The sequence below is a fragment of the Salvelinus alpinus genome, chromosome 6 (assembly GCF_045679555.1).
Source record: "Salvelinus alpinus chromosome 6, SLU_Salpinus.1, whole genome shotgun sequence".
Taxonomy (NCBI): Eukaryota; Metazoa; Chordata; class Actinopteri; order Salmoniformes; family Salmonidae; genus Salvelinus; species Salvelinus alpinus.
Genome location: NC_092091.1, coordinates 3,357,632 through 3,370,177, shown reverse-complemented (window position 1 = coordinate 3,370,177; position 12,546 = coordinate 3,357,632). Strand labels below are relative to the sequence as shown.

At 47.5% G+C, this 12,546-nt stretch overlaps 1 protein-coding gene across 1 annotated transcript in view; it reads left to right on the top strand.

Moving 5' to 3' along the window:
- Positions 1–1,837: 1,837 nt before the first annotated feature.
- Positions 1,838–12,546, top strand: part of LOC139578017 (C-myc promoter-binding protein-like) — a gene marked incomplete at its 5' end in the record, with an annotated part of 33,350 nt that continues 22,641 nt past the window's right edge. Inside the window, 1 exon segment of the mRNA XM_071405152.1 lies at positions 1,838–1,902. Within this exon segment, the coding sequence (XP_071261253.1) occupies positions 1,838–1,902 (65 nt within the window).

The following is a 12,546-nucleotide window of genomic DNA, read 5'->3' as shown; positions in this document are numbered from 1 at the left end:
TTATTGTGTTATTGGCTTGTTTATTGTTTACTCCATGTGTAACTCTGTGTTGTTGTCTGTTCACACTGCTTTGCTTCATCTTGGCCAGGTCGCAGTTGTAAATGAGAACTTGTTCTCAACTAGCCTACCTGGTTAAATAAAGGTGAAATAAAATAAAATCCACACAGACAGACAGACAGACAGACAGACAGACAGACAGACAGACAGACAGACAGACAGACAGACAGACAGACAGACAGACAGACAGGAGCCCTATAAAATAGAGGTATTGAGACTCACCCCATTAACAGTCCTTCTCATGGAGCCCTATAAAACAGAGGTATTGAGACTCACCCCATTAACAGTCCTTCTCACGGAGCCCTATAAAACAGAGGTATTGAGACATCCCCGTTAACAGTCCTTCTCATGGAGCCCTATAAAACAGAGGTGTTGAGACTCACCCCGTTAACAGTCCTTCTCATGGAGCCCTATAAAACAGAGGTATTGAGACTCACCCTATTAACAGTCCTTCTCATGGAGCCCTATAAAACAGAGGTATTGAGACTCACCCCATTAACAGTCCTTCTCATGGAGCCCTATAAAACAGAGGTATTGAGACATCCCCGTTAACAGTCCTTCTCATGGAGCCCTATAAAACAGAGGTGTTGAGACTCACCCTGTTAACAGATTTTTGATACTCTTACAATAAACAAATGGCAGTGTAATACATTTAATTACTTTTATTTATAGATTTAATTAGTACTAGATAGTAAGTTATACAGTCTAGTTAAACCTTATTAGTACTAGATAGTAAGTTATACAGTCTAGTTACACATTATTAGTACTAGATAGTAAGTTATACAGTCTAGTTAAACCTTATTAGTACGAGATAGTAAGTTATACAGTCTAGTTACACCTTATTAGTACTAGATAGTAAGTTATACAGTCTAGTTAAACCTTATTAGTACGAGATAGTAAGTTATACAGTCTAGTTACACCTTATTAGTACTAGATAGTAAGTTATACAGTCTAGTTACACATTATTAGTACTAGATAGTAAGTTATACAGTCTAGTTAAACCTTATTAGTACGAGATAGTAAGTTATACAGTCTAGTTACACCTTATTAGTACTAGATAGTAAGTTATACAGTCTAGTTACACATTATTAGTACTAGATAGTAAGTTATACAGTCTAGTTACACATTATTAGTACTAGATAGTAAGTTATACAGTCTAGTTAAACCTTATTAGTACTAGATAGTAAGTTATACAGTCTAGTTAAACCTTATTAGTACTGTGTGATCTGTTGTGAGGAAGACGAGGATCAGGACGCTGCTGCCACCATTCTTACCCTATAGTTCTATGTTCAATCACCCTCTTCATCCTCATCACCCTCATCACCCTCATCACCCTCATCATCCTCATCAATCAGTTCATTCAAATTCAATCGTGAATTCATGTGCGCATTATATCACCCACAGTTTCTGTCACCCATTACCCATTCATCCATTGATGTTATTCGTTCGATGAGGAGAGAGACACATTGGCGTCTGGGTACCAACGCCGTACGCCACATTTGTCTTGTCCCCTTTAAGGTAGTGCTAGCTGTTTGAAAAGAGCAGCAAAAAAGCTTTGTCCTTGTGATAAATTCAGACAACTGAGTCAAATACTAATGTTTAGGAAGAGTCAGGATGGAGCAGCGCATAGATTTACAAAATCTAACGTCGGTGGGCGTTGGGCGTTGGCGATAGTGGTGTTAAGAGTAGTAAAATGGTGTCCTTAAATCGTCCTGTCTAACTGAGCCTGTCATCCCTCTGTCTGTATACACACAATCCAGTCTCTCTCTCTATTCTACAGGAGTCTGTACAGAGATCTCCTCTTCCTGGCGTTGACCGCTCTGGGGAAGAGCAACATCAATATTGGTGAGTTGAAACCATTATCTTTCTCTCTCTGCTTTCTTCGTCCCCTGAAGCTCGAGAGAAATACATAGGAAAATGTTTCACGTTTGTCACATGTTTGTATTTTAACCTTTATTTAACGAGGCAAGTCAGTTAAAGAACAAATTCTTATTTTCAATGACGGCCTAGGAACAGTGAGTTAACTGCCTTGTTCAGGGGCAGAACGACAGATTTGTACAGCTCGGGGATTTGATCTAGCAACCTTTCGGTCACTAGTCCAACACTCTAACCACTAGGCTACCTGCCTCCCCATCTAACCACGAGGCTACCTACCTCCCCATCTAACCATTAGGCTACCTACCTCCCCATCTAACCATTAGGCTACCTACCTCCCCATCTAACCATTAGGCTACCTACCTCCCCATCTAACCATTAGGCTACCTGCCTCCCCATCTAACCACTAGGCTACCTGCCTCCCCATCTAACCATTAGGCTACCTGCCTCCCCATCTAACCACTAGGCTACCTGCCTCCCCATCTAACCACTAGGCTACCTGCCTCCCCATCTAACCACTAGGCTACCTGCCTCCCCATCTAACCACTAGGCTACCTGCCTCCCCATCTAACCACGAGGCTACCTGCCGCTCCTATTTATTATGGATCCCCATTAGTTCCTGCCAAGGCAGCAGCTACTCTTCCTGGGGTTTATTATGGATCCCCATTAATTCATGCCAAGGCAGCAGCTACTCTTCCTGGGGTTTATTATGGATCCCCATTAGTTCCTGCCAAGGCAGCAGCTACTCTTCCTGGGGTTTATTATGGATCCCCATTAGTTCCTGTCAAGGCAGCAGCTACGCTTCCTGGGGTTTATTATGGATCTCCATTAGTTCCTGTCAAGGCAGCAGCTACTCTTCCTGGGGTTTATTATGGATCCCCATTAGTTCCTGCCAAGGCAGCAGCTACTCTTCCTGGGGTTTATTATGGATCCCCATTCATTCCTGCTAAGGCAGCAGCTACTCTTCCTGGGGTTTATTATGGATCTCCATTAGTTCCTGTCAAGGCAGCAGCTACTCTTCCTGGGGTTTATTATGGATCCCCATTAGTTCCTGCCAAGGCAGCTATTCTTCCTGGGGTTTATTATGGATCCCCATTAGTTCCTGCCAAGGCTGCAGCTACTCTTCCTGGGGTTTATTATGGATCCCCATTAGTTCCTGCCAAGGCAGCAGCTACTCTTCCTGGGGTTTATTATGGATCCCCATTAGTTCCTGCCAAGGCAGCAGCTACTCTTCCTGGGGTTTATTATGGATCCCCATTAGTTCCTGCCAAGGCAGCAGCTACTCTTCCTGGGGTTTATTATGGATCCCCATTCATTCCTGCTAAGGCAGCAGCTACTCTTCCTGGGGTTTATTATGGATCTCCATTAGTTCCTGTCAAGGCAGCAGCTACTCTTCCTGGGGTTTATTATGGATCCCCATTAGTTCCTGCCAAGGCAGCTACTCTTCCTGGGGTTTATTATGGATCCCCATTAGTTCTGCCAAGGCTGCAGCTACTCTTCCTGGGGTTTATTATGGATCCCCATTAGTTCCTGCCAAAGGCAGCAGCTACTCTTCCTGGGGTTTATTATGGATCCACATTAGTTCCTGCCAAGGCAGCAGCTACTCTTCCTGGGGTTTATTATGGATCCCCATTAGTTCCTGCCAAGGCAGCAGCTACTCTTCCTGGGGTTTATTATGGATCCCCATTAGTTCCTGCCAAGGCAGCAGCTACTCTTCCTGGGGTTTATTATGGATCCCCATTCATTCCTGCTAAGGCAGCAGCTACTCTTCCTGGGGTTTATTATGGATCTCCATTAGTTCCTGTCAAGGCAGCAGCTACTCTTCCTGGGGTTTATTATGGATCCCCATTAGTTCCTGCCAAGGCAGCTACTCTTCCTGGGGTTTATTATGGATCCCCATTAGTTCCTGCCAAGGCTGCAGCTACTCTTCCTGGGGTTTATTATGGATCCCCATTAGTTCCTGCCAAGGCAGCAGCTACTCTTCCTGGGGTTTATTATGGATCCCCATTAGTTCCTGCCAAGGCAGCAGCTACTCTTCCTGTGGTTTATGATGGATCCCCATTAGTTCCTGCCAAGGCAGCAGCTACTCTTCCTGGGGTTTATTACGGATCCCCATTAGTTCCTGCCAAGGCAGCAGCTACTCTTCCTGGGATTTATTATGGATCACCATTAGTTCTGCCAAGGCAGCAGCTACTCTTCCTGGGGTTTATTACTGGATCCCCATTAGTTCCTGCCAAGGCAGCAGCTACTCTTACTGGGGTTTATTATGGATCCCCATTAGTTCCTGCCAAGGCAGCAGCTACTCTTCCTGGGGTTTATTATGGATCCCCATTAGTTCCTGCCAAGAGAGCAGCTACTCTTCCTGGGGTTTATTATGGATCCCCATTAGTTCCTGCCAAGGCAGCAGCTACTCTTCCTGGGGTTTATTATGGATCCCCATTAGTTCCTGCCAAGGCAGCAGCTACTCTTCCTGGGGTTTATTATGGATCCCCATTAGTTCCTGTCAAGGCAGCAGCTACTCTTCCTGGGGTTTATTATGGATTACCATTAGTTCCTGCCAAGACAGCAGCTACTCTTCCTGGGGTTTATTATGGATCCCCATTAGTTCCTGCCAAGGCAGCAGCTACTCTTCCTGGGGGTTTATTATGGATCCCCATTAGTTCCTGCCAAGGCAGCTACTCTTCCTGGGGTTTATTATGGATCCCCATTAGTTCCTGCCAAGGCAGCAGCTACTCTTCCCGGGGTTTATTATGGATCCCCATTAGTTCCTGCCAAGGCAGCAGCTACTCTTCCTGGGGTTTATTATGGATCCCCATTAGTTCCTGCCAAGGCAGCAGCTGCTCTTCCTGTGGTTTATTATGGATCCCCATTAGTTCCTGCCAAGGCAGCAGCTACTCTTCCTGGGGTTTATTATGGATCCCCATTAGTTCCTGCCAAGGCAGCAGCTACTCTTCCTGGGGTTTATTATGGATCCCCATTCATTCCTGCTAAGGCAGCAGCTACTCTTCCTGGGGTTTATTATGGATCTCCATTAGTTCCTGTCAAGGCAGCAGCTACTCTTCCTGGGGTTTATTATGGATCCCCATTAGTTCCTGCCAAGGCAGCTACTCTTCCTGGGGTTTATTATGGATCCCCATTAGTTCCTGCCAAGGCTGCAGTTACTCTTCCTGGGGTTTATTATGGATCCCCATTAGTTCCTGCCAAGGCAGCAGCTACTCTTCCTGGGGTTTATTATGGATCCCCATTAGTTCCTGCCAAGGCAGCAGCTACTCTTCCTGGGGTTTATTATGGATCCCCATTAGTTCCTGCCAAGGCAGCAGCTACTCTTCCTGGGGTTTATTATGGATCCCCATTCATTCCTGCTAAGGCAGCAGCTACTCTTCCTGGGGTTTATTATGGATCTCCATTAGTTCCTGTCAAGGCAGCAGCTACTCTTCCTGGGGTTTATTATGGATCCCCATTACTTCCTGCCAAGGCAGCTACTCTTCCTGGGGTTTATTATGGATCCCCATTAGTTCCTGCCAAGGCTGCAGCTACTCTTCCTGGGGTTTATTATGGATCCCCATTAGTTCCTGCCAAGGCAGCAGCTACTCTTCCTGGGGTTTATTATGGATCCCCATTAGTTCCTGCCAAGGCAGCAGCTACTCTTCCTGGGGTTTATTATGGATCCCCATTAGTTCCTGCCAAGGCAGCAGCTACTCTTCCTGGGGTTTATTATGGATCCCCATTAGTTCCTGCCAAGGCAGCAGCTACTCTTCCTGGGGTTTATTATGGATCCCCATTAGTTCCTGCCAAGGCAGCAGCTACTCTTCCTGGGGTTTATTATGGATCCCCATTAGTTCCTGCCAAGGCAGCAGCTACTCTTCCTGGGGTTTATTATGGATCCCCATTAGTTCCTGCCAAGGCAGCAGCTACTCTTCCTGGGGTTTATTATGGATCCCCAATAGTTCCTGCCAAGGCAGCAGCTACTCTTCCTGGGGTTTATTATGGATCCCCATTAGTTCCTGTCAAGGCAGCAGCTACGCTTCCTGGGGTTTATTATGGATCTCCATTAGTTCCTGTAAAGGCAGCAGCTACTCTTCCTGGGGTTTATTATGGATCCCCATTAGTTCCTGCCAAGGCAGCTACTCTTCCTGGGGTTTATTATGGATCCCCATTAGTTCCTGCCAAGGCAGCAGCTACTCTTCCTGGGGTTTATTATGGATCCCCATTAGTTCCTGCCAAGGCAGCAGCTACTCTTCCTGGGGTTTATTATGGATCCCCATTAGTTCCTGCCAAGGCAGCAGCTACTCTTCCTGGGGTTTATTATGGATCCCCATTAGTTCCTGCCAAGGCAGCAGCTACTCTTCCTGGGGTTTATTATGGATCCCCATTAGTTCCTGCCAAGGCAGCAGCTACTCTTCCTGGGGTTTATTATGGATCCCCATTAGTTCCTGCCAAGGCAGCAGCTACTCTTCCTGGGGTTTATTATGGATCCCCATTAGTTCCTGCCAAGGCAGCAGCTACTCTTCCTGGGGTTTATTATGGATCCCCATTAGTTCCTGCCAAGGCAGCAGCTACTCTTCCTGGGGTTTATTATGGATCCCCATTCATTCCTGCTAAGGCAGCAGCTACTCTTCCTGGGGTTTATTATGGATCTCCATTAGTTCCTGTCAAGGCAGCAGCTACTCTTCCTGGGGTTTATTATGGATCCCCATTAGTTCCTGCCAAGGCAGCTACTCTTCCTGGGGTTTATTATGGATCCCCATTAGTTCCTGCCAAGGCTGCAGCTACTCTTCCTGGGGTTTATTATGGATCCCCATTAGTTCCTGCCAAGGCAGCAGCTACTCTTCCTGGGGTTTATTATGGATCCCCATTAGTTCCTGCCAAGGCAGCAGCTACTCTTCCTGTGGTTTATGATGGATCCCCATTAGTTCCTGCCAAGGCAGCAGCTACTCTTCCTGGGGTTTATTATGGATCCCCATTAGTTCCTGCCAAGGCAGCAGCTACTCTTCCTGGGATTTATTATGGATCACCATTAGTTCTGCCAAGGCAGCAGCTACTCTTCCTGGGGTTTATTATGGATCCCCATTAGTTCCTGCCAAGGCAGCAGCTACTCTTACTGGGGTTTATTATGGATCCCCATTAGTTCCTGCCAAGGCAGCAGCTACTCTTCCTGGGGTTTATTATGGATCCCCATTAGTTCCTGCCAAGAGAGCAGCTACTCTTCCTGGGGTTTATTATGGATCCCCATTAGTTCCTGCCAAGGCAGCAGCTACTCTTCCTGGGGTTTATTATGGATCCCCATTAGTTCCTGCCAAGGCAGCAGCTACTCTTCCTGGGGTTTATTATGGATCCCCATTAGTTCCTGTCAAGGCAGCAGCTACTCTTCCTGGGGTTTATTATGGATCACCATTAGTTCCTGCCAAGACAGCAGCTACTCTTCCTGGGGTTTATTATGGATCCCCATTAGTTCCTGCCAAGGCAGCAGCTACTCTTCCTGGGGGTTTATTATGGATCCCCATTAGTTCCTGCCAAGGCAGCTACTCTTCCTGGGGTTTATTATGGATCCCCATTAGTTCCTGCCAAGGCAGCAGCTACTCTTCCCGGGGTTTATTATGGATCCCCATTAGTTCCTGCCAAGGCAGCAGCTACTCTTCCTGGGGTTTATTATGGATCCCCATTAGTTCCTGCCAAGGCAGCAGCTGCTCTTCCTGTGGTTTATTATGGATCCCCATTAGTTCCTGCCAAGGCAGCAGCTACTCTTCCTGGGGTTTATTATGGATCCCCATTAGTTCCTGCCAAGGCAGCAGCTACTCTTCCTGGGGTTTATTATGGATCCCCATTCATTCCTGCTAAGGCAGCAGCTACTCTTCCTGGGGTTTATTATGGATCTCCATTAGTTCCTGTCAAGGCAGCAGCTACTCTTCCTGGGGTTTATTATGGATCCCCATTAGTTCCTGCCAAGGCAGCTACTCTTCCTGGGGTTTATTATGGATCCCCATTAGTTCCTGCCAAGGCTGCAGTTACTCTTCCTGGGGTTTATTATGGATCCCCATTAGTTCCTGCCAAGGCAGCAGCTACTCTTCCTGGGGTTTATTATGGATCCCCATTAGTTCCTGCCAAGGCAGCAGCTACTCTTCCTGGGGTTTATTATGGATCCCCATTAGTTCCTGCCAAGGCAGCAGCTACTCTTCCTGGGGTTTATTATGGATCCCCATTCATTCCTGCTAAGGCAGCAGCTACTCTTCCTGGGGTTTATTATGGATCTCCATTAGTTCCTGTCAAGGCAGCAGCTACTCTTCCTGGGGTTTATTATGGATCCCCATTAGTTCCTGCCAAGGCAGCTACTCTTCCTGGGGTTTATTATGGATCCCCATTAGTTCCTGCCAAGGCTGCAGCTACTCTTCCTGGGGTTTATTATGGATCCCCATTAGTTCCTGCCAAGGCAGCAGCTACTCTTCCTGGGGTTTATTATGGATCCCCATTAGTTCCTGCCAAGGCAGCAGCTACTCTTCCTGTGGTTTATGATGGATCCCCATTAGTTCCTGCCAAGGCAGCAGCTACTCTTCCTGGGGTTTATTATGGATCCCCATTAGTTCCTGCCAAGGCAGCAGCTACTCTTCCTGGGATTTATTATGGATCACCATTAGTTCTGCCAAGGCAGCAGCTACTCTTCCTGGGGTTTATTATGGATCCCCATTAGTTCCTGCCAAGGCAGCAGCTACTCTTACTGGGGTTTATTATGGATCCCCATTAGTTCCTGCCAAGGCAGCAGCTACTCTTCCTGGGGTTTATTATGGATCCCCATTAGTTCCTGCCAAGAGAGCAGCTACTCTTCCTGGGGTTTATTATGGATCCCCATTAGTTCCTGCCAAGGCAGCAGCTACTCTTCCTGGGGTTTATTATGGATCCCCATTAGTTCCTGCCAAGGCAGCAGCTACTCTTCCTGGGGTTTATTATGGATCCCCATTAGTTCCTGTCAAGGCAGCAGCTACTCTTCCTGGGGTTTATTATGGATCACCATTAGTTCCTGCCAAGACAGCAGCTACTCTTCCTGGGGTTTATTATGGATCCCCATTAGTTCCTGCCAAGGCAGCAGCTACTCTTCCTGGGGGTTTATTATGGATCCCCATTAGTTCCTGCCAAGGCAGCTACTCTTCCTGGGGTTTATTATGGATCCCCATTAGTTCCTGCCAAGGCAGCAGCTACTCTTCCCGGGGTTTATTATGGATCCCCATTAGTTCCTGCCAAGGCAGCAGCTACTCTTCCTGGGGTTTATTATGGATCCCCATTAGTTCCTGCCAAGGCAGCAGCTGCTCTTCCTGTGGTTTATTATGGATCCCCATTAGTTCCTGCCAAGGCAGCAGCTACTCTTCCTGGGGTTTATTATGGATCCCCATTAGTTCCTGCCAAGGCAGCAGCTACTCTTCCTGGGGTTTATTATGGATCCCCATTCATTCCTGCTAAGGCAGCAGCTACTCTTCCTGGGGTTTATTATGGATCTCCATTAGTTCCTGTCAAGGCAGCAGCTACTCTTCCTGGGGTTTATTATGGATCCCCATTAGTTCCTGCCAAGGCAGCTACTCTTCCTGGGGTTTATTATGGATCCCCATTAGTTCCTGCCAAGGCTGCAGTTACTCTTCCTGGGGTTTATTATGGATCCCCATTAGTTCCTGCCAAGGCAGCAGCTACTCTTCCTGGGGTTTATTATGGATCCCCATTAGTTCCTGCCAAGGCAGCAGCTACTCTTCCTGGGGTTTATTATGGATCCCCATTAGTTCCTGCCAAGGCAGCAGCTACTCTTCCTGGGGTTTATTATGGATCCCCATTCATTCCTGCTAAGGCAGCAGCTACTCTTCCTGGGGTTTATTATGGATCTCCATTAGTTCCTGTCAAGGCAGCAGCTACTCTTCCTGGGGTTTATTATGGATCCCCATTACTTCCTGCCAAGGCAGCTACTCTTCCTGGGGTTTATTATGGATCCCCATTAGTTCCTGCCAAGGCTGCAGCTACTCTTCCTGGGGTTTATTATGGATCCCCATTAGTTCCTGCCAAGGCAGCAGCTACTCTTCCTGGGGTTTATTATGGATCCCCATTAGTTCCTGCCAAGGCAGCAGCTACTCTTCCTGGGGTTTATTATGGATCCCCATTAGTTCCTGCCAAGGCAGCAGCTACTCTTCCTGGGGTTTATTATGGATCCCCATTAGTTCCTGCCAAGGCAGCAGCTACTCTTCCTGGGGTTTATTATGGATCCCCATTAGTTCCTGCCAAGGCAGCAGCTACTCTTCCTGGGGTTTATTATGGATCCCCATTAGTTCCTGCCAAGGCAGCAGCTACTCTTCCTGGGGTTTATTATGGATCCCCATTAGTTCCTGCCAAGGCAGCAGCTACTCTTCCTGGGGTTTATTATGGATCCCCAATAGTTCCTGCCAAGGCAGCAGCTACTCTTCCTGGGGTTTATTATGGATCCCCATTAGTTCCTGTCAAGGCAGCAGCTACGCTTCCTGGGGTTTATTATGGATCTCCATTAGTTCCTGTAAAGGCAGCAGCTACTCTTCCTGGGGTTTATTATGGATCCCCATTAGTTCCTGCCAAGGCAGCTACTCTTCCTGGGGTTTATTATGGATCCCCATTAGTTCCTGCCAAGGCAGCAGCTACTCTTCCTGGGGTTTATTATGGATCCCCATTAGTTCCTGCCAAGGCAGCAGCTACTCTTCCTGGGGTTTATTATGGATCCCCATTAGTTCCTGCCAAGGCAGCAGCTACTCTTCCTGGGGTTTATTATGGATCCCCATTAGTTCCTGCCAAGGCAGCAGCTACTCTTCCTGGGGTTTATTATGGATCCCCATTAGTTCCTGCCAAGGCAGCAGCTACTCTTCCTGGGGTTTATTATGGATCCCCATTAGTTCCTGCCAAGGCAGCAGCTACTCTTCCTGGGGTTTATTATGGATCCCCATTAGTTCCTGCCAAGGCAGCAGCTACTCTTCCTGGGGTTTATTATGGATCCCCATTAGTTCCTGCCAAGGCAGCAGCTACTCTTCCTGGGGTTTATTATGGATCCCCATTCATTCCTGCTAAGGCAGCAGCTACTCTTCCTGGGGTTTATTATGGATCTCCATTAGTTCCTGTCAAGGCAGCAGCTACTCTTCCTGGGGTTTATTATGGATCCCCATTAGTTCCTGCCAAGGCAGCTACTCTTCCTGGGGTTTATTATGGATCCCCATTAGTTCCTGCCAAGGCTGCAGCTACTCTTCCTGGGGTTTATTATGGATCCCCATTAGTTCCTGCCAAGGCAGCAGCTACTCTTCCTGGGGTTTATTATGGATCCACATTAGTTCCTGCCAAGGCAGCAGCTACTCTTCCTGGGGTTTATTATGGATCACCATTAGTTCTGCCAAGGCAGCAGCTACTCTTCCTGGGGTTTATTATGGATCCCCATTAGTTCCTGCCAAGGCAGCAGCTACTCTTACTGGGGTTTATTATGGATCCCCATTAGTTCCTGCCAAGGCAGCAGCTACTCTTCCTGGGGTTTATTATGGATCCCCATTAGTTCCTGCCAAGAGAGCAGCTACTCTTCCTGGGGTTTATTATGGATCCCCATTAGTTCCTGCCAAGGCAGCAGCTACTCTTCCTGGGGTTTATTATGGATCCCCATTAGTTCCTGCCAAGGCAGCAGCTACTCTTCCTGGGGTTTATTATGGATCCCCATTAGTTCCTGTCAAGGCAGCAGCTACTCTTCCTGGGGTTTATTATGGATCACCATTAGTTCCTGCCAAGACAGCAGCTACTCTTCCTGGGGTTTATTATGGATCCCCATTAGTTCCTGCCAAGGCAGCAGCTACTCTTCCTGGGGGTTTATTATGGATCCCCATTAGTTCCTGCCAAGGCAGCTACTCTTCCTGGGGTTTATTATGGATCCCCATTAGTTCCTGCCAAGGCAGCAGCTACTCTTCCCGGGGTTTATTATGGATCCCCATTAGTTCCTGCCAAGGCAGCAGCTACTCTTCCTGGGGTTTATTATGGATCCCCATTAGTTCCTGCCAAGGCAGCAGCTGCTCTTCCTGTGGTTTATTATGGATCCCCATTAGTTCCTGCCAAGGCAGCAGCTACTCTTCCTGGGGTTTATTATGGATCCCCATTAGTTCCTGCCAAGGCAGCAGCTACTCTTCCTGGGGTTTATTATGGATCCCCATTCATTCCTGCTAAGGCAGCAGCTACTCTTCCTGGGGTTTATTATGGATCTCCATTAGTTCCTGTCAAGGCAGCAGCTACTCTTCCTGGGGTTTATTATGGATCCCCATTAGTTCCTGCCAAGGCAGCTACTCTTCCTGGGGTTTATTATGGATCCCCATTAGTTCCTGCCAAGGCTGCAGTTACTCTTCCTGGGGTTTATTATGGATCCCCATTAGTTCCTGCCAAGGCAGCAGCTACTCTTCCTGGGGTTTATTATGGATCCCCATTAGTTCCTGCCAAGGCAGCAGCTACTCTTCCTGGGGTTTATTATGGATCCCCATTAGTTCCTGCCAAGGCAGCAGCTACTCTTCCTGGGGTTTATTATGGATCCCCATTCATTCCTGCTAAGGCAGCAGCTACTCTTCCTGGGGTTTATTATGGATCTCCATTAGTTCCTGT